The sequence below is a fragment of the Coturnix japonica genome, chromosome 10, assembly GCF_001577835.2.
Source record: "Coturnix japonica isolate 7356 chromosome 10, Coturnix japonica 2.1, whole genome shotgun sequence".
Taxonomy (NCBI): Eukaryota; Metazoa; Chordata; class Aves; order Galliformes; family Phasianidae; genus Coturnix; species Coturnix japonica.
This window is the reverse complement of record NC_029525.1, coordinates 4,095,673-4,118,742: the sequence shown is the minus strand read 5'-3', so window position 1 is coordinate 4,118,742 and position 23,070 is coordinate 4,095,673. Positions and strand designations below refer to the sequence as shown.

Below are 23,070 nucleotides of genomic sequence, written 5' to 3'. Positions count from 1 at the left end.
AATACCACTTTTGGGAGAGGGATCAGCAAAGCAGGATATTCTCCCTGTATGTGTGACTCTTACATCAAAGTCACAGCAGGAATCTCCTCGAGATGATACTCCAATGACTAAAAAAAAACAACCCCACACACCATTTTTTATTTGTCTTGTTTTCTAAGGAACTGCTCAGGGTAGAGAGGCAAGGTAATACGGGCTGATGCAGGTCCAAGTGTTGCAAGACATGATGTGGTAGCAATCTGCAACACTTAAATTACTCCCTTTGTAAATGGACTCATCCTGGTAATAGTGCCTTTCTCTGGTTGCACTTAAAACTCTTCGCAAATAGTTTAAATTCAAGCAGAATAAGTTTGTATGGAGCCAAACATTTTTAACATTAGCAGCCACACAAGAAAAGCTTGCCACACAGGTCACAAGTAAAGTCATCACAAGAACACATCTGCACTTCTCAGCTGCCCTTTCACCTTGTTTTGGGGAGGCTTTACAGACATGGTGAAAACTGTTCTGTGGTAGAATAACTTCACCATGAATTGGTTCCCTGATTTAATTCCCCACATGGCAGCAGAGATGCTCCTTGTGCTCACGTGAGGGAGAGGTGTACCCATTTGGCCCTGCTAGTCAATGGCTGCTTTGAATGCTCAGACAACTGAACCATCAGCCCAGTAATCAAAAAGAGGGGGTAAAGGAGAGTAGCAAAAACAAGGGCAAGAAACGCAGGTTAGTTTTCCAAGAAACACAATCGTCTATGAATAAGTCAGTGGTTTCTATGGCCATGATTGCTGTGAAACTTCAGGCACGCCACTCACTTGATGTGTCAATTCCAGCTGTGAAACGAGGACAACACTTTTTACATCACCGAAGTGATGTAAGTTTGAAAATTAATGACATGGATACTCTGATGATGAGGGCCAAGTCAGTACATAGCTAGGAGAGAGGAGTGATTAGTGACAGGGAGGGGTGAAGGAATCAACGTATTATTTTTGGTGAACTGCTTCCTTAGTGGATAAATGAGAGTAACTGCTACTTACTTGATTGCAAGGAATTGAAAGAGGTCTCTGTAGCTCCCTTGTGGGTGGACAACTGAACAATTCAATGGCTATGACCTAATTTTAGTCAGAGACCTTATGTCACAAGGAATTTACAGGGAGGTGTCTTCTATGTTCAATAATAATTGCACTGTGAAGGATAATCAAGCAGTATTAACTCAGCCATCTGAGATTCAGGGATAGACTGCATCCCATTCCCCTTCCCCATATTCCCAATTCTGAAACTTCTGACTTTGATATCTGGCACACAGCTGCCTGTTACAAAATATCCCGCCTGTCCCCTCCATTAGATTGAAAGGAAGCTCATAACATACTGCTCCCAACACCAGTGTGATGAGTTCAGGCTAAGAAAAACGTTACAGAAGCAGAGATGTAAAGGTGGCAGCTGACATCAGATTCAAATCTCAAATTCTATGTGATATAAACTGTGGTGGACTATCAGCGAGTGGGTTTTGTACAACACCCACACATACCAGCAATACTAGGAGGCATTTCTTTTCAAGCTTCCACTGTTAATGCGTTAGGAGCCATCAAGTGAGACTGCTATCATTTCAGCAGCTTGTTTTCCTCGCAGCTAAAAAATGTCCATTCAGTCTAGCCTGAATTGTCCTACCTTCTCACAGAGGAATATGTGAAGCATTAATTCTCCTCATGCTAATACAGGACTGCTATGACAGGACTGAGATGATTTGACAAGGACTGTGTGAGAGCCTGGGCGATTCACACAACTGTTGTCAAATTATGTGTGCGCCTAACTTCTGTAAAATGCAAAGGTCTCGCTGAAATCACAGGAGTTACACGATTAAATAGCATCACGAAGCTGGGCTTATGCCTTCCTGTACTTCAGTTCTGACCTGTAGAATATTAACACTGGAGAATTCCCGTCTGTGAGGATCCACTAAATACTGCAGAGTGCTTAGATACACCAACAGGAATAGCAGCCATGCAAATACTTCAGTAGGTAAACAGCACTTCAAGTCTTACTGGGCTTACTGCATCTCCTTGCTAGATTAGAGAGCATATACTCAGAAAACACGTACAGACAAAAGGAAAAGAAAAATCCACTGAAGAAAGCTTTGAAATACCAGTCTCATGATTTCAGATCCTGCCTTGATTTTGTAACCTGGATCCAGCTGTTCTAAAAACTCCTGGAAAAGCATAGCACGGAAATTGCTTTACCTCTCCTCTGAGCCCAGGGAGCAGCCCTAAACAATTACCATTCTGAAGCTATACAAGCGGGTTAAAAGAGTCAGAAAACTAAATACTGCACTGTTTGAATTTGCACTGAAGACCAAGTCAGGCTGAAATCTCAACAGCCTGGTAGTTTGCAAATAAATTGCTAGGAATGCATAAGCACTATTGGACTTCCAAAGCAGATCCTTCCAGTTTTATGGGCAGAGAGTAAAGCAGCCGGCAAACTGTACTCAAAGCCTCAAATTCTTAGGGCTGCATCTGCTTTTGTTCAGCTTTTTATTTTCTCAAGTCTTGTGGTCAGGCAATGAAATGTGAATCTCTCAATTCTTGGCTATGACACAGGCTTCTTGTGTGGCCCAAGCCAAGTTTCCTAAGCTATACTTTGGTCCCCGAGTTGGGAAACAGGTAAAACACAACCCTCGGTGATGTTTTGTGCATAAATTAACTCATGGAAGCCGGTTTTTCAAAGACTTCTCTAATTAACATTATAGACATCCCTACAGATAAAGAGATTGTCAGAGGGCTCTGTCTGGCTGCACTGGCAAAGGGAAAGAGCACATTCCAGAACCGATGATAGGATCTGCAGACGATTCAAGAAAACCAAGCTAACCGAATTCCACAAAGATAGCTTTTAAGAATATATATTTCTTGGTAACATACTGCCGTATGGATTTCATATAACGCAGGGTATCTCCTGCGTTTAGTTTTATTTGGAATGAAATGCCACCATGAGAAGCTGTCAGCACAGCTTATATATGATACGCTGACAAAATTGTACTGAATTGGAGAAATACTGAAAGATTTACTTGGTTTGGAACAGTCTTATGTTGGACACGCTGCGTTCCACAATTACTCAAAGTCTCAACTCACTGGAGAAAGCAAAAGTTCTACAATAAGCACGTTGATTACGACAGATTTTAGGATATAAGCTCATTGTGGCAGATGACGTTTTGTGTTTCATTACACAGTGTCTACTACCTGGCCTGCACTTGAAACATACACAGTATTTGACAAAACATAATCTTCTAAGTATCATATACCCACCCAATTCAATACCTAAATGTGAAATTCAAGTGCAGTAAAATAAAAAACAGCTTTCAAGCGACAGTGACCAGAAACAGGCTACAAACAAGAAGGAGCATCACTAATTGTTGCTTTACCCACAGTGACAAAAGAGGCTCGAATGAGAAAGGACTAAACCACGAGTCTTTGTTTTCTGTAAATTATACAGCAAAGACAAACTTGCAATCTTTGCTATCACAAGCTTTACCTAACGAGGAGTATCAAACCATTTATCTCATTTTGTAAAAAATATCAATCCAAACAGGCAACACTGACAGACAAAAAACAAGGCAAAGCTTCTATGAAGTCTGCAAGTCTGGTTTTCAGAGACCACTGAAAAGCAACTGTACAATTAGGAACTGCACAGTACTTTCAAAAAGCAAGGGAAGCAATGGAAAATTCTGTTGTAAGTTACTGCCTAACACACATGTCAACAGTTTGGAAATGCGGCAACTTAGTGGTCACGGGAACTGAATATTCATACATTGCCTTTGATTTGAAGCCCATATTTCAGTACTGGAAAATGGATTTTTCACTGCTGCTGTGCACCAGTGAATTCACTTCCTTCATCGCAGTATCACCTCTCTCAGCATTACATCTGAGCAGTAAGAACAGCCTATGAGGATCCCCAGAACACGTGCAACAAATGACTACTTTCGAATTTCTCAGTCAGAGCTCAGGTTCGCTTCATCTTTGGTTTGTGTTTACTCACAGGAGGTATAATTAATGTGTCAGAAGCTTTGCTGCATAATTAATGACATTCAAGATCAGCATGCTCCAAAATTATTACTAAGTTTCTTTAAAGAAATAAGATTCCTTACCATTTCGTGACCAATTAATCAGCACCATTACTTTTTTGAAACACAAATTCAACTTCTTGTTGTACAGTGTTATGGAAGGGAGGAAGCCTGTTCTGATCCTTCATGTTTCTCAGAACTGGAAATACAGAGTAAGAGCAGCACTGGGGTTTCCCACATATCTTCACACTCAGCTCTATGGCTGGGACTTTGCCATCACCGTGCTCCAGTAGATTTCCAGCCTGTTTATATCCTAGTACAACTGAGTGTAATTTATCTTCCTAATATATAAAGAATGCAAGTGATTACAGAGGAAATACAATCACTGAGAAGCTGTAACTTTTAAGAATTTGGAATCAATTCTGCCAGGGCAGGGAGAAGCACTGCTTGCCAAAAAGAAGCTGGAGAAATGCCATTTTGAAATTAGACCATACACTTCTGGAATATACGCTATCAGGGCACCAAAGCTGTATTTTACTAGCAGTGGTACAGCTCTGAATTCTCCCTTTAAAGCAACAATACTGATCTTCAAAACCGTTCAAGTATTTTTCACTTGCCTTAGGGAGCTTAGCAGTGGGGAATGCTTTGACCAATATACTTTTACACTGCAGCAGCAAAGAGCCAAACAACTATTCCAGGCAGAAACTGCAGCCCTAATCTGGAATAACAGAGCAGCCAGGTCTTGATGTGCACGACTGCCTGAGAAGCAAGAGATGAAAAACACGCATTACCAAGCTGGGCAGTAATTTTCATCTTAGACCCTGGAATATAAAGTCTTCCCTAAAGTGAAGTGAGCAGTCGAATGGAGCCCATGCAAACAAAGGCTTCCTTGGCCCCTTATCTGATGTCAGTGATCCTCTGAAATTAGGTGTTACCCAGGAAGAGCAGTGGGAAGGTACAGGACTTGCCACTCCTAGGTGGTACCTGTCTTAAATACATTCCCACGGTTTTTCAGTCACGTTGCCAGAGAGGAAAAATAAACCAACCGAGGCCAGCAGCTCCCTGAGAAAGCTGTGAAAAAGGAGTTGTGGCTCACACCGTCTGGCACAGCAGAGAAACAACCCTCTCCTTTCACCATGTGTCCACATAGCCCAAACACACAGGGCAGCAGGTGTGGCCCTGGAGCAGGAGGGTGCCAGGCTGATGGCAGCGCTCCTGCACAGGTAGGAGCCATCAAGGAGTTGGCGATGAGTTGTGCTGTGTGACTGATTGCTGGGCACTGTTCCCAAATGTGTCAGTGAAGTTGCAGCCAAAGTTACTCACATCCCTTAGGTTTTGTCTTCAGGCAGCCTGGCCAAGATGATCAAGTATTGTTTTCAAGCAAAACAAGGATGGGATGCCATACAATATTCCTGTTTCATGTGATGTTTACGTTTCACTGTTCTACTGCACAGCATTGCCAACTCTCAAGTATTCAACAAAAGAAAAAAAAAAAGACAAGAAAGAAGCAAGTATACGCACAGATGAAGTCAAAGATTCTTTAAATATACCTGAGCTCTTCTATTTGTTTTGTTTGCTTGTCTTCTGTAACTCCAAGTGCAAAAGACAACAGGCAGCAGTAGTCCTTAATCACATTCAAATGAAGCAAAATGACATTATGATAGAAAGCATCCAATGGATTCAGTAGTTCATGGCAACCACTTTCTTGAAGGTCTTTTGAAAACTGAGAACAAAATAACTGTTAGAACTGAAACAACTACTTGATCAGCTGTGAAGCTCTGGGAAGCAGTGATCAAGCCTAAGAACGCTGTCAGGTTTCTGTTAGCAGCCTGCTCAAGTTTCATGTACCAGTTAGTGACAAAGAAACATTTCTATTTAGTGTGATCACCAAACAAGCAGACACTCCTTTTAGCTCTAATTAGTATTAAAAGAGAAGCTATATTCATGCTTTGACTTCTACTACAGCTTTAGATCATAAGAGACACAACAGCACCACACAAGCTGACTGATGATGATGTAAGCACTTCACCGGGCAGTTCAGAAAGGGACAAAAATGATGAAGCCATTAGAAGAACAAAGAAGCACAAATGAATGATTTTCGCTGTTTGTAGGATGCTCTGTGCCTGGTATTGCCCACAGGTGCGACTGCCAGTTTCTGAATGGAGTTTGAAGATGTCTTTGTTTCAGCAATTAGATGAGCCATGGGTTAGATGCATGGAAGAACAACATAATGCCAAGCAACTTCAACAAGTACAAACACCAAGAATAATTCTCAGCTGCCATTAAAATTAACTAACTTTGCCCATCAGTTCCCAAAAGCCAGAGCAGGGCAAAAGAGAGGGAAGGGCTGCAGGTAGAAACACACTATAAAAAAAGAAAGCATTTTCCAACTTGAATTGTGCTCTTCATGGATAAGTGTAAAGTGCACACTATCATCAGCCTATAGTTTGTCCAAGAACTGCAACAAGCCCATGAAAACAGGAAACTACATCCAGAACTGCTCACATTGATCATGACTGATGGATTTATCTGGAAGGCTTCAGTAGAGTTAGTGGCCCCCTAACCACCTCTGGGAACTCCTGCAGAAAGCCAGGTAGTGAATATAAAGCTGTACCTTACAACACAGTTCATCCATGCTTTGGCCCATGGATCTCTATCTAGTTGTTTTTCAGTCTTGCTTTCTACCAGCAATATGGATGTCACCAGACACGATGCTTATTTACAGAGCTTTTAGTTGCTAGGCAGGCTCTGGACATTCAGAATACAAAATATGCAGAATGATGTAAGTAAGCTTTGGTACTGACCAACAAACTATTCCATGTTCTCAGCTGCTCACCTGCAAAGTGGGGTGCACAAAACAATCCACCAAGGTACAGGAAGAGCTTTCTTTCTCACTGATAAATACATTAGAAACAGTGTTTATTTCATCTATAGCTCATCCCTTTTCATTACACTTTCAGTGCATATATATGTGCACAGAATATCATACACATAATATTATAATGTACATAATATTAGTACGGTGGTGTGTATGTCTAATTTATAAATAAAAATAGGTACACTGGAGGGGCATGCTTTTATTTTTCACACTGATAGGGCTCTGTGATCAAAACTGCTGGTAGACTGCTGCTCTGGACAATCTCATAAGCACGAAACTACATCTAATAGCTACCTGCATTAAGCAATGTGCCCGCGTCAGGTTCTCCTCTGTGAGACAAAGTTTTGATAACCCCTTCAGGGAGAAATAAAGGTGAGGGCAGGCAGATAGTTTGTCCATCACTATATCACTGTGTCACTATAGCAGAGGTGGGGGACCATGGTTTGGGTTAGGATCTGGCACATACATACACAAACAAATATTAAGTACATTCAGATAAAAAGAGAGTCCCTGTTTAGTGGTAATACAGAAGTGGGATGACCTTTCATGTTTTCCTTGCTCTCTATATTGGTTCCTAAACTTGTTAAACACACTTCACTGTAATTCTGTTTCTGTTTACTTAATCAATTAACAGCTTGTTTAAGAGTAAATTCATACAGACTTCTTGCTTCATGCTAGTTCATCGTAATAAACTCACATTTCCTAAGCAATCCATGAGCAAAGTGGGGGTTCGAGTGATCTCCTCTGAAAATCCATCTCCTGAGGATGATTTGTCATTCATCACACTTGTAACCACAACTGTTTGTATATATCTAGGGAGCTCATCATAAAAATTAGTCATTTTAGCAACTGTAGCACTTTGGCAAGCTATTTCCACTGCTCTTTCCTTCAACATTCAGAATCTGAAGGCAACAGTTTCTCTCTAAGTGATGAGATGAGTAGGCACAAATTAAGTTTCCTGTGTCCACCACAGAGCCTGTGCTGGGGTCCCTGGCCCAGACTGTCATAAAGTGGTAAGAAAATCAGGAATTTTTCAGTGTGGTGAGGGAGAATTGTGGCTTTACAGAGCACACGGGAATTTTAGTAAATGGAAAGACAATTAAAGCCCATCTGGAGACATGGTTTCTGGAGCTGTCATAACCTCTGGTGCGCTTGGAGCTATTTCAGAAGGCTGCTAAAGGAACAAAGATCTCTTGAAGAACAGTGCATAAAAAGTAGGAAAGGTAAAGCACAGAGGTGTTCTGGGGGCCCACATCTTTCATGATTATATGAAACAGATGGCTAAAAAGGGAGTAAAGGTGCAGCTGTGTTGTTACCCTTAACTATACTGATAAAGGCATTAAATTGGCACCAGCAGCTTGCTGTCGAAAGAGAGTGAAAGAAGAACACAAGAAAGTGAATTAGAGATGAAGAACGTTGACATAAAGGAGGAGAAATGAAAGAAATGAAATGAAAGAAATGAGGAACTAGACAGCAAAGGCAAGAGGATCAGGCAATTACATAGCACTTCAGCAAGATGACAGTACTGCACGCAGCCTGTGCAGTCCCAGGGAGACATGAATTCCAAGAGGGAGGATTCTTACATCCACCCAAATGGAATCACCAAAACGGAGCACTGAAGATGGAGATTGCAGTAGTATCACGCTTCGGTCTAAAAATATCTGCAGTGCTCATTTCCCAATCTGTTTTTACAGCGCTAATCCTCCTTGGCAAAACTAAATTAAAGGAAAAAGTTTCAGAATTCTTTTTGGATGGAGAATTGGAAGCTTCAGGAACTGAGGCTGGGAGGATGTTTAAGCAGCACAGATCCCAGCGATCAGCAGAGCGTAGGTTTGTTGTTTTCACTCATGCTCCATACTCCAAGGGATCATCAAAAATTACATTAGAAATCATCGTGTTTTGATTGTATCTAAATTTTAGTTTTGATGATCAGCCAGCACGTTATTGTAAGCTTTGCACTATATATGAGACGTCAAAGCTGTAACTTCTCTTTCTTACATTAAGTTGCCTGAACACAGCAAACTAATTATTCAATTGAAAATACATCAGAGGAAATTTACCTTGAGAATTTACCAATCTGACAAGAGTTAATGGATTTACTACCGAATAGAAGGGTTTTACTGTACACAATCTAGTAGGCTCAAAGCATAACCAGATCCTATTGCAAAGCAAAGACCTTAACACGATAAAAGAGAAAAGCATTAACTGTATTAATGCCTGTTCAACAGTGAACTGTTTTTGCAGCACAATAATGCATTATCTAGCTCCTGTTCACACTTCTTTCATTAAAAAAACACAACACACCAAAACACGACAAAAACACAAATAACCCAACAAAACGTCCCTTCTTTGTAGCTTAAGAGAGCCAACAGCCTCTTCATAAAACAATTCTGTTGTCATTTTTACATAGGGTTAGCAGATGCCTTTCCCCCTTTATTCTGGAATGAGCTAAATACAATAAATGACTTCAAAATAGAATTAGTTCAACAGCATTTGGCCGAAAGCATTTATTTCCATGAATCCAGTTATAAATTACGAATCCAGTTATAAATCATAACTTAAAGGCATATTGTAAAGAACTTCACCGAACACTGAAATAGCAGCCTTCTATATAAAAGTGGCATTAGAGCTTAGATATTAGTCCAGTCAACATAAACTCTGATTTTAACAGGCTTGGATAAATATCTAAGTTTTGGCTCAGCTAGTGAGTTTGAGCTGTCAGTACTCTGAAACAGATACAAGCTTTAACAAACCTTTAATTCAAAAGCCCATTATTGTACCGACTGGAATAGAAAGACTCCAGTATCAAAGAGGAGTTCTTCCCTCCTTTCATGGTATTACTTCTGTAAGACACCAATTGATCTACAGCCCTTGAAAGAAAGCTTCTTGCTTCCATTTCCTGGATAAAAGTCAGCACAGTTTTTTCATCCGTCACAGTGCAACAGCATCAAAATAGACCTTCTGCATCAACTTATAACAAGGAGGAAAAGCTGGAAACCACAAGGCTATTATTCGACATGTCAGTTTACTTTGTCTGATAGATTCACTGCAGAATAAAGAACATTTTCATTAAAAAAATTAAACGAAGATTTGTTTAGAGTGAGAAAGAAATGAGGAAAAAGAGAAGCATGAATTTATCCAGCATTATGTAGTGCTCTCCTGGGGAAGAGAAGAGCTGTGCAAGCAGCGCTGTGGCAAGGAGGGGCTGCTCTCTGACAGCAGCCATGGGAAGAAGGTACCTAACAGATGAGTGAAGGTAAAATCTGCCCCACAGCAGAGAAAGCCCAAGCTCAGGACAGCTGAGGGCAGGCAGTTATCACAGATGTAACTTCTGACAGATTTAAGTGCTTTACAAGCTTAATATCAGCTCATTTAGAAAGGACTTGAAAGACAGGACCGTGACAACTACGATGCTAAGGGCACTCAGAGACTTGTCCTGTGCCACTGGTTTGGACTCGATTCCACCCAGCTCTGGTCCTTATAACTTCCAATATAAAGCCTGCTGTGGCTTTTGGATGGGGAAGTTTAGCACTCCATGAAGAGAGCACAACTGCCTGGTTTACCCCATTTCAGACAGTGCCGGGACAGCCATCCCAGAAGTCAGACTGGATAACTTCCGGGATTATTCTTCTCATCTAGAATTATTTATGCAATGCCTCGAGATTTAAAACACTGCCAGTATTACCATTGGTTACTTAACAACTAATAACATCCACAACATTCTGCAGCGTCTGATACATTGTGCAACCAACTTAATTTGCCCCCTCTGACATTAAAAACAGTTATTGTTAAGGAACAATCCCTTAAAATATTATGTGGGTTGTTTAATTCAATTGAACAATGCACTTGGAACTACTGTGATGGAATTAGCACACAGGGAAATCAATACATGCTTATTTAAATTCCTTCTCAGTTACACGTATTTTCTCTTTGGGAATGCAGTCCTTCAGTTTCTTACTGGGTATCATTGCAGTACGGTGCCTTACCTGAAAGCCAACACTGTATTTACACTCACCAATCTTTGTTTATTTTAAATAGGAATACTTTTTATTCTTCCAGGCCATGCTAAATCCTATTTGATTTGGTGACTCAGACCCCTGCTCTCAGCACAGAAGGAGCACCATTTCAATCAACAGTACTAAGCACAGCTCCTCTGAGAGTCGCCTCGTTTCCCTATTGGCTTCACTACCCGAAGAGGATACAAGGAACTCCACTGACACAAACAGAAATACCAACAGGCCCATTACAACAACTTGTTATGCATTAAGTTGAAGCACAACTTCCTTTTTTGGACAGTCTCTGGTACAACAAGTCTCGGAAAGGAAGGTAAATGCCTAACACATGCTTTGGGATACACAGGTTGGCAATCATTTTTCAAGCCGTGCCCACATGAGATACGGATGATCAAAATGCCTGGGATGCTGCATTATTTTACCCCCTCCCCACCATCTCTACCCCCCCAAAAGTAGATAATCAAAATGAAACCAGTCTCAAAATTACATGCTACTGACATTTACAATGAGATTAATTACTTATGGGAGGAAACCATCCCATTATCTGTCTGCCTAAATTTTAAAAGTCATGGGAACAAAAGTTATAATCTTGTTTGCAAAGCACCAGATTAGCAGCAAGCAAACGGTTTTGTCTCCTTGGATAAACCTCTTGGACCAAGCAGCCCTTTGTGAAAAAGGCACATCACAGAGATGTTTGCAGATTTGGAACATTTTCCAAAGCAGTAACAATTTTAGTATCCAGCTTAATACAAATTTGAAAGCATTTTCTGAAGACTAGAATTAATTATAATTATTCTCCCACATTATATTTGGTGATTATATATTTCAAGTCATGCTCTGTAATTTCAATTATTAAGGTACTTTTACTTTTGAAGTAGATAAGAGTCCTCAAAAACTGTTAAACTTCCACCAAGGAAAATACGCCTGCCTAACCAAAAACTTGTTCAAATTCAGCAGTAATGCCTCTAATGCTTAGTGGTGCTTCTGTGAAACACATCAGTCTGTGCCAGCTGTGGTTGTGCTCCCAGTGCTCGAACTTTACCCTCCAAGGCAACATGCCCAACTCGGACCTCCGTGCACGCTGCCCATTTCAGATATTCATTCCTGTATGCAGGGATCCCATCTACTGCTGACAGAACATCTGAACTTGTAATAGTTACCAAACCTCCAGTAGCGCGGCAGCAATCCAACACAGTTAAGCAACAAAACCCCGCATCGTGTTTTTGCCAGCACTTCCCTAAGGAATATTTCAGCTCAATGCAATTAAAAAAAAAAAAAAAAAGTATTGAAGGATTTCATTTTGGGATTTTGGCTTTATGAGCTACTGGCAACTCTCCCCGCGTGCATGTGCTCTCTGAAATAACAAGCTATTAACCTGACAGTGCAGCTATTTTTAAGGGGGAAAGGCAGGCTCTCGCACTTTGTTTTTAAAGTCAGAAATAAATTCTTTAAGAAATTCTTCCTGTTCAGCGTATAAATTGAATTCATTTGGTTTGCCTTTCTGAAACACGCAGCTCGTCTCTTCCTACCATGCTCCATGCCAGCCAGCAGGTCAGGACTTGACATAATTGAATGAAGAAACCTCCACCCTGTAAGAGTATGGAAGAAACACATCTGCTGGTAATTCCTTGCAGCAGGGCACACACGTTGTCATCACAATGACCTGAGAGAAATGGCCACTGTTTGCAAACAATTTCAGTTTCCTCAGTGCAGGCTGGATGTTGGTGCACTGAGCCCTCGCATGCAGCAGCACTGCGCTGTTACAAGTGCTCAGGCACCCCACACAGCCCAGGTAAAGCCACTTACTCAGTAAAGCTCTTCAAGTACGGCTCGTTTCTTCCAATTAACACAGCAAGGCAACAGACGCACAGGCCTCCCTAAAAACAGCTACACTACGTTTTTTCTCTAAACAAAAAAATATGACTTCTTTTTCCTGGCGGTGAAAGGAAGACCCCAACTCTTCTGAAGAGATGAAAGGGAACAGGCCACGTGCTGGCAATAATTTCTTAGCCTCAGAGCGATCAAATAATGGTACAAATAAATGACCCATTTCACATTTCAAGTGACAACTTACTAAAACCAGTGCATTTTAAAGACAGTATTAATAAAAGGCTTAACCTGATGATATTTTAAGAACATAGGAATGTCTACGGAACAATCACAGCATCAACCTGGAGGCAGCAGGGAATACTGCCAGCAATAATACCCAACATGTTTACAGCTGTTTCACTGGCAAAAGCAAGTGCTAATCACAAGCGTGAGCCTTCACAGCTCCCTCTTTCATGGCCTTATGGAGAACTCCTTGTCCTTCGAACAAATGCAAATGCTGGTTTCTCCTGAGGTGCCCAAATTGTTCTTTTCAAGCCTTGATGTTTTTACACAATTCCCAGCAGCTCTTCTTAGCCTCTTACATTCCGACTTCTGTTTACTGCTGCACTACTCTTAGTGCAGTAGCACATCAATTAATTATACAGGAGTATGCCTAATCAGGTTTCCCTCGGGTTTTTAGCAGAAACCCTTTGTATTTCCTAATGATTCCCTCAGATTCTAAATATTTTTAGTTCTGCAATAAAAGAAAACCTAAGTCTGCTGACAACAATATTTCCATAAAAGATGAAATTAGTGTTAAAATCGTCGATCCAAGCACACTTAAACTTCAGAGAATTCAGATTTAGTCCGGATTTCGCGATTAACATTTTTATACCGCATAAGCAGTCAGCACATATAGACAAGAAATACAAACGAAGAAGACAAGAGCTGAAGAACTGAAGTGACCTACTTTTCATTGTAGTATGAAAGCAGATGCATTCACACTGATGGCAAAGCCTCCACTGAGTTCAACGCAGTGACACCACTGATTGGTAAGCAGCGGTCAAACAACTTTCTGTGACAAATTTCTCTCACCTTGCCTTGTTCTGACACCGGACATGTGCTCAGGACAGACAGTATTGCTTCCATTTGTTCTAAGGCTTCTCCCTCTAGTTCTATACCCCGTCCCACTGGGAGGGGGTAGTGAGCAAACAAAGCACAACAGGAAGAAATTCACAAACTTCCTTCTGGACTTAAGGGAGAATTTAGGATTTTAGTTATAATGCATTAGCTACTTAACTATAAGCCTGAATCAGCAAAACCACATCTGGCTTCCATGAGGCAGAAGCTTGAAATGAAAGAAAGGATAGGAAAAATACTTTGTGGGGACATCTGCTGTGTAGGAGCTGGTTGTGGTTTTGGGTAAATCGCGCCTTGTCTTATGAGAAATCATACTACAAATAGAGGTGGATGACTGCCTTAATATAAAAGCATTATTCTCACAGAATCAGAAAAAAGCTGGTCTTGGAAGACACCTTTGGAGACTGCTTGGTGCAGCCCCAGCGCAATGCAGGGCCGACTCCACTTCCAGGCTGAGTCCAGTTGGGGCTTGAATACCTCTGAGGATGGAAACTCCACGACCTCTCTGGGAGCACAATTCCAGTATGTGACCGCAAGTGTAATAATACAGAACAATTACTCCAGAAGTAGGCATTTAGCTTTCATTTATGCACTTTATCTGCCTTTTGCTCCACCCAGTGTGAGCGCCGTGCTGTAGGCATACTTGCAGTCTGCCAGCCCCGTTCTACACCCGAGTCACACCACAGCTAACATCGTGCAAGCTGGGGCACCCGTACCTACTGCACTGGCAAGACAGAACTCCGAGAGAGTGCATTTAATCTTAGTCTCAGCTGTTCCCCACATCAGAAATGGTGATTACCAGAGATAATTTCCACGTTATGAAAGCAGCTCCCTAGCATTCCACGGGGACCTGTCTGTGAGGCCAAACTGCAGCTCCGCACAGCTCCTTTTGTCCTCTGTTTGTTCTTTGATGTACAAGTCTGCCACAAACTAAGCAGTGATCTCTTTGATGTTGAACTTTTATACATTATTGTAACTAGCATGCTTACAACAGGAGCTGCCAGTCATCCCCCCTTCTAACATTCAAATTTCATGAGGTGCTCGCTCTATGAGCCACGTTTCTCAGCAATGGGTTTTCAGAATTTCCCCAGTAACTGCGCTACTCTTTTGGAATGATAACTTCAATAAAAATCAAAATCCAATCATGTTTTTCAAGTGTTACAAATTAGTATGAGCAGTAGCTAATATACCCAAAGATATTTAACAAAGTGTAATTAACTAGTCAAGTGTGCTTTTGCTTGCTTTCTTCTCGACAGTTCGGGCCTGAACTAGGACTACATCCAGCCACTAAAAAGCGCCAACAGCCATACATCAGGATCTCTTCAAACATCTAAGGCCAGCTGGCTTTGGAGTCACGTGCTCCATCCCATGCAAACAAGTGCATCAGTATGTTTTACAGAGCTCGTTTTCAGGATGCTCTCCTTCAGGCTCTACTCTGCCGCTGGGGCAGTGTTCAAACTGCAGTGGGTGCGTCAGAGGTCAGACTGACAACACCAAGGAGGTTAAGTGGTGAGATGGGTGACATCTGTTACAGAACTATAGTCAGCGTGGGCAGCAGTAACACACCACAGAGTGCAAATTTACAACCTGTACACGCTAGAGCTGCCCCTATGAGACACATGAGAGTCTTCATCCTGAAGAGCTTTTGTGAGGGTTTTAAAATCAACTGTAATCCTTTAGAGTAAGGTTTTGCCAGTGAAAAGATCTCTGCTTTGGCTTTACTTTTATGTTTGGCTATTTTTCACTTCTTCAAGTATATACAGTGTGGTCAGAAAGGAAAATATCAGAAAAAAATAGAATATTTTGGACCTGCAACAGTAAGGACAAGGAGTTTCCCCAAACTCAGCTCTGTTTCCACAATGAAACCAACACTGCTACTGATGCCTCTATCACTGCTACCAAAGCCTCTGTCCAACCTACTAAATGCACAAAAATGCACTGCTTTGAACATTCTAATTTCCAGTTAGAATTTAAAGTGAGGAAACCATACTAGAGGAAAAAAGAATATGCAAAGAAAGCATTTGTTACAGATAGCAATTCCCATTTTCCACAAACACCTGGCAGCTCAGATGGAAGCAGCACGCTCAGAGCTGACACTGCGTGCCTGGGCACTCGGGTGCTGCACTTCACCTTCTGAATGGGAATCTAAAGTTACTCTGAGATACCAGCATGCTTTTCAGGACATGGGATCACAGGGAGCCAACCACTGAAAACATGACATTTTCAGGGTCTTTTCCGGTCCAGGCAAAAGGGAGTTCCCAGCACTCACCCAGATTCCATCACATGCATCAAGATAACCAACCAAGCACAGCCTAAGAGTGAAACACCGCTTGCGTCACGGAGAGGTTGCACATTAATTTCCAACAAGATGTCCAGTGCAGGAGACAGACAGGATATTTTGATGCTCCTCGAAGAGAGCACCAAGAGATGAAATGCCCACATGTTGCTGCCATGGCCGACCCTGCTCCAGCCTGGCTCCAACCCGTGCTGCCTCCCCATGGCGGCGCTGCTCCTGCTGCAAGGGCAGGACGCCTGCGCCCAGCTGCCTCGGCCATTAGAAGGCGCCTATGTAGATGAGGTTTCTCAAATGAAAGATCTACAGCTCTTTAATTAACATGTCTGGGATTTTTATTATCTGTTGATGCCAGAATCTATCCAGCAGTCATAAACATCCTTATGTACTCATATTTTAAGCAAATACTTACTGTAATTCAACAGCGCACCTGCAGTACAAGAAAAACTCTTCCCAAACCTACTACAGCACATCTGTTAATCCAGCAACAGCAGGGAGCGTCCCTCTGAAGGAAGATAAGGCCAAGGGCAGCTCAGCTCCCCCAGATGCAGAGCAGCAGTTTGCACCCTCGGTGCAGCCGATGCTGCAGCAGTAGCTGAGAACACCTCCAACATGCCCGCCCCGCACACTCAGCACTGCATCAAAGGGCAGTTTCACTGACCTTTAATACTCACCAGCATCTCTCAGTATTACAGCGCTGCCAAAGTAAGCCAGGATCTAGCTCAACCAAGGGGAAAACAGTGAAAATCTGATAAGCAGTTTTGTGCAGAGTAGAAGAAGGATTTATTAACTCCCAAATTGAGCTTGAAGCAATCACTATAAATTAACTAGAAAATGTGTTTTCCCACAATAACTCCTCTGCCAAATCAAACACAGACAAAGATGAGCTAATTAATTTCGCTGAATGGAAAAGCACACCCATTATGAGTAACATCACAGTTGATATAGGAAGTCTGCAGTTACTGCTGCTCCTTTCAGCTAGGACAGCAATTAATACCATCAGATGCAAGTCAGAAGCAAAGGATGCAAATGTCGCTGCTTGGAGAGGAAGCTCACAGTGTTCTGATGACCAGGGAGTTCTGCTCCTGGGCTGTCCGTACTCTACCTGGACTACTGCCTTCAGGCAAAGAGCACCTGGGACTCAGGGAGGAGCTGGCCTCCACTGGGGATGTGGATCATGGCCCTTGGAAGATACAGAGCCTCTGCTCTGAACTCAGAACCAGAGAACCATATTTTACCTGAGTTCTAGGAGGTGATCTCATGCTGTGGGCCAAGCACATGTAAGACCACTGTCAGTCACACGGGAGATGCTGATTAAGTGCCACACACAATGAAAACCAATTTCTAATTGACCCATGTAAACTGTACTGGGTCCTCAACAGCAAATAGCTCTTGGATGGAATGGAGAAAACTGCTGAGTTAGTCTTGACCCTCCCAATGCTTTGAAGAGAGAGATGGAAATTCAGTACCACAACCTCATCTTGTCCCCTTCTGAACCACGGTGGAGACACTGAAAACCTGAGGCCCCGCATACCATCCTATTCCCACTGCTCTATTTAATTTCTTCACAAATTACCATTTAAAACTAAGACAACTCCATCTGAAATTGAAACCAGTGCGTGGGGCTACAGCCTGCAGCGTGCTGCCATGGGATGGGGCTGCGGGCAACAGTCGTGGAGATGGAAAGAACACACTCTGACAAAGCCTTTGTAACACCAACATGTCTGTCTATGAAAAGATTTAATGTCACTCCTCCCCCATGTGTGAACGATCAGCTTCTTCTCAAGTGCAAAAATAAAGAGTCACACAGTTGGTTTTATGAAGCACCTCATACCAGGATTCAATGGCAATAAATAGCATGGTGTTTCAAAGAACACAAACATTACACAATAATTACACGGCTGATACCCTATAAGTATGCTGACTATTCTATTTGCATTGTTCAGAAGTGAAGAGGTTAGCCTTATTTACATTCAAGTAGCTTTAATTAACCTCAGAGATAAATGCTCTTAAAATGAAAGCTGGGATGATTATACCTCTCCACACTGATTTTAGCCTAGATGGCTACGTATGGAGCATGACAAATGGCCCAAAGGCCGGATTTACACAAACAGGAGAGCCACAAGTGCGGGTCCTGCCTCACTCCCACCACCAAGGAAGGAAAACAAGAAGCTGCTGTGCAAGGCCGGTGGCTGCGCCTGGACAGGTGCTGGCAGCATGTACTGCAGGCTGACACTGCAGTAAGCTGCACCCAGCTGTGCTCGCAGCAGCAGCAAACCAAGGGGCTGTGTTTGATGGCGAGGGCAGTGGCAAACCCCATCTCCAGTACTGCTGGGAGCCCCCAGCTTCTTGGGGGGCTCCTGCACTTTGTGAAAGCATTAAACATCAGAGATTAACATTAGCCAAGGCGCATACGGAGCATTATCCACCTCAGAGTGCAGCCTCATAGTTAACAACTAGGCTTCAGCTCTGTGCTTCCAGCAGCACCAGGCAGAAAAGGCGAAGCAAACACTGCCTTGTCCACCAAGACAGGATCCTGCCTGGGACGCTGCGCAGCCGCAGCCGCCGTGCAAGGTGTGCCAGCTGGCGTGAGCTCGGCCCGCAGCTGCCACAGCCCGTGGGGAGCAGCGTGGCACCCTGAGCCGCTCCCTGGCGTTCCCAGCTGACAGCACAGGCACTGGGAGCTGCCTGAAACTAACCGTGTGCCAACCTGAGCTTAGCTGAACTTCTCAGCCCAAATGCCACCAGCAAGGAAAGGGGAAAAAAGAGGGGGAAAAAAAAAAAAAAGGGCAAGCAAAAGACTTCATTAACCGTGGGCAAACTTCCCTTTAAAACAGCATAAAGCACAAAAAGCAGCATCCATCTGCCAGGTCCCCTAACAAGGCTTTCTGCTTACGTATTTCAGTCTGTGGATATTTTTCATCCAATGAGCAAAGAGCTCTGTCCCACATAGAGTCACCTTTTTCTCATAACACAGCTGTTCCTGGAGAACAGAATCCTCCTTTCCCTGTTTACCGCTTATTGCAAACCCGAGGAAAACTGATCTTCATCAAGGGGGTTAGAAGGGTTCCTGCACCATTAGTTATGTGCATATCCCTCAGATATTAGTCCTCAAGGAAAAGACAAATCATGAGAGAACGACAGCATGTTTGATCTCGGGAGCTATCGGCTGCAATTGCAAATTACAGCTCGCACATAAATATGGGAAAGGTGAATATTTAATTCTTTTCTCTCACTGCAAATGAAAGACTAACGCACACTCTGAAAGGTATCAAACCTGACTGGTCTCGTAATGACTTAACAAATTCTTTTCATACGTGGTTATTTTGCAGACTACAGTCACTTATCTCATGAGAACACACACAAAAAAAGAAAAGGAAAGAAGGCTCCACATCACAACTTCCTCTAATACTAGATAGAGAACTGCAAAGTCAGACACACACAGCCGCATGCACCCACCCCAGAGAGACACAAAGCTCTGACAGTTCTGATTTAGTAACATATAGTTTAGAAACAAATACACCAATTTAGAATTCTCTTGTGAAGATGAAATACTTGCAGCCCTGCCAGTAATTAGTCCATGATAACGATCATTTCTTTATGTACTGTAGGCAAGAGAAGCTATAAGCAATAACGAATATGTAAAAACCCTGAAGGTCAAAATTCAGTGCTACGCAGGCCTAAAAGGAGGAGAACATACAAGGATCTCTATCACAAGGAACAAGAAAACAGCTTTTTTCACAGATGCTGGTGAAATACTCGATATGGAGAGGACTGAGCCCCTGCCTGCAGCCTGCAGACACGGCCTGCAGACACGGCTGAGGTGAGGCCATGGCACAAGCGCCTGCTCAGCCTACCTGCCCCTACCGCCTCATTCCTTCGGGGATTTTCTTTCTTTCTTTTTCTTTAAATAGCACAGATAGGCAGCACCCACACAGAGCACCCACAGATCGCCACAGCTGTACCCTACTGGTTCAGAACTGGCCCAGAAGAACTATCTGTAAGGCCGTGCTGCCAGCTGGCTGCAATAGGCTCACCGCTGTCGCTAGGCAAGAGCTGTGCCAAAGTTGAACGAGTTTGATCTAGGAGGTGCTCAGCACCCCCGGTTATCGCTGACTTAAACAGGACGTACAAATTCTCCACACTTGAAAGAACGTCCCCAGCCGAGACTTGTACAGAGCAAGCGATTGCCTTTGATTATCACAGAGTGAGACATGAAGACAGATTTCCTCTTTTTACTTGCAAATCTCGAGTCTTTCAAAGGGCCCGAAACACCCATTTCAGCAGTAAGCCTCCAACCAGCCGTATCCTGAGAATGCACTGCAACAAACGGCTCTGGTGCAGGCACTCGCTCAGCTCAGGCACAGTCAGGTAAAGCGGCCTCTCAGCCTGCAGTTCCAAAGGCCGGATTTTGTTAATATTTAGTCAACAGCAAGTTCTGCACTTGGATATTTGCTAAATTGGATTTAACTTTCAATGGCACGAGAGCAAAGGCAAATTTAAACATGCTTCAATTTGTGAAGCGGCTTTCAAGATATTTTCCCCGCGCGGTTGTTTACTGGTGAAAAGCACAGAGTAATTACCAACGTGCTGACAGGTCAGTGCCAAGAACCATGACAAAACGCACGTCAGAGGCAGCACAGCACGCTGGGGCCGGCTCAGCTGCGGGCACTGCCTGTGGGGAGGGGGCATGGGGTGGCTACTAGGAGGGGGTCCCACAGCACCGCAGCCCGGCCCCACTACGTAGCAGCAGGAACACGCAGCGAGGTACAAAAGTAATTTGCACCAATAAGGAAAGCTGTGTGTTCTGTTTCCTTAAATAGGTGTTTGTCAATGATTAAACCCTCATGTGGTGCCAACGCCAGTCAGAAAACTGGTTGTGTTTCCAAAGGTTCAAGTGCAGACCCCCGACAGTTAAACGTTGTTCTCTACAAGCAAAATTACCAGTTCTTTTTCTCTCGTGGTCCACAAAGCAGCAACGGATTCTATTTCACTGATGCTATGCAAGCACCAGTCAGAATTAGAAGCTGAAATCACACCTTTCTATCTTAACAGTAAATACATCCTGCAGAAACAGCTCACAGGGTTTGGGCCTGATATCCTGCTGATCTCCCTTCAGAAACGTGCACATAAGGGCAGTAAAACTCTCGCTAGGTTCTGTTCTGTACTTTGTTAACCACAGGAGATGGAACCTGACAGACAGGGCCTAAGGACAGCACAAGCCCAGTGCTCCATCTCTCACCACCCCTGGGCTTCACCCCTGTCCCTCACAAAGTAGGTGCCCAGTACCCAAAGCCAAACCCCACCAGGTTGGATCTAGCTCCCAGTCTGTCACCTCTGGTTCCATGCAGCTGCAATAACCTACACCACCGGTATTGCTGTGCACTTGCTCACCAATTCAGCACCATCAGTTCTTCTCTCCTACCAGTCAACCCTGATGCTTCTCCCAGCCAAGACTCTCGCAGGGCTAATATCTGTACCAAAAAGCATGTAACCAGAACTACTCAATTTCTCTGCAAACTCTCAGTGTCTGAGCACAGAAATGGCATTCCCTTCAGAAAAGACCCCCTGGTTAGCCCTGGCCTGCTTTGCTTGCATCAACAGTGTGAGGTTTCCCTGGCTCTTGGTGCAGGCTTGTAACAGTTAGTGAACCATTTTCAAAGGTCCATCAGTCTACAAAACATTTACTCAATCTTTCTCGCTTCTAATGCTTCACCACTGCCTATTTTCTTAGAGAGAGGAAAAAAAAAACACCACCTTTTTCTTCTGCCTGAAAGCAGAAGGCTCCATTTCCTACCACGCAGCCCACTTCATTGACACCTCTGGCCCATCTCTAAGGTCCCTTCTGACCCAAACCATACCGTGACTCCATGACCCTTCCCCAGACTGCCCTGCTCCCCAGTCTTGGCCATATATTGGTGTGCCGACAGCTGACCACAACTTCTGCTTGCTCTGATGGCCTGGCAGCTTCAGCAAGCCTGTTCCACAGGACATTATGTTGCATTAAAAAGTACAAGGTGACTCACAATTCATTTTTTAACAGTATCAACCTGGGGTACCTCAACAGCAGCCACGAAGGAATTAATAATCTTTTTTCACTTCTTAAAAATAAATAAATAAATAAATAAATAAATAATTAAATCCCATTATTTTCCTTCAGACCACAATTTTCTGTGCTTAAACTACAAAACAACCAGAAAGCCCAAAAGGTACCACTCCAGCATCAGGAAGAAGTAAAATAACTCCATTCACCAGCATATCTGGCATCTCCCCCTCATACACCTGAACTGCATCCCCCACGCTTCCCATCTACATCTCACAAGCAGCAACACCAGGGGTCTATTATTTCATAGCAGTCAGAGGTCACTGTGAGACGTGTGCCAGCACAACTCTGCCCACCAAACTCAAAAGGAACAAGAACCAATGAAGTTTTTTGGCGTGTAAGGAAATTAAGTAGCACAAAACACAAACAAAATGTACCACATGAGTATTCCAGAAAAGGACAGAGCCCGAAGTAACTCCATAATCAAACCATCGTGAGTTATAGCTTAAAATCCAACAGCTGGACTCCGACAAGACTTTACATCGGTATGGAAATGGATTTACACGAAGCTCGCAGAAGAACTGAAACAATTACTTCAAAGGCGACTTGCGTGGAGCAGCTCCTTGCTCCTCACGCCTCTGTCCAAACGTGTGTGAAATGGTTTTATGCTTAAAATGAACACATAAACCAGCGATGGTTTTATCTCTCCTTTGTTTATTGGGTTACATGGTTCAAGCCGGCTCACAGAGGATGCGCTGATGAACCGAGCTGTCTGTGTATGTAAAATCTGACAGGGCTGCTAACACAGCCACGCAGTTCACACTTAAAAACACATTTTCTTTTGTTTTGCATGCAAGT

At 43.1% G+C, this 23,070-nt stretch overlaps 1 protein-coding gene across 3 annotated transcripts in view; it reads right to left on the bottom strand.

Annotated features, from left to right (window-relative positions):
- Window positions 1-23,070, bottom strand: part of RORA (RAR related orphan receptor A) — a 387,110-nt gene that overhangs the window by 47,914 nt on the left and 316,126 nt on the right. Inside the window, exon 1 of one of the 3 annotated variants that reach the window (XM_015872510.2) lies at window positions 12,457-12,539. The exons of the other annotated variants lie outside the window; for them this stretch is intronic. Within the exon in view, the coding sequence (XP_015727996.2) occupies window positions 12,457-12,493 (37 nt within the window). The 5' untranslated portion in view covers window positions 12,494-12,539. Of the gene's footprint in view, window positions 1-12,456; window positions 12,540-23,070 lie in introns of those variants that run through there. 3 annotated transcript variants of the gene reach the window in all.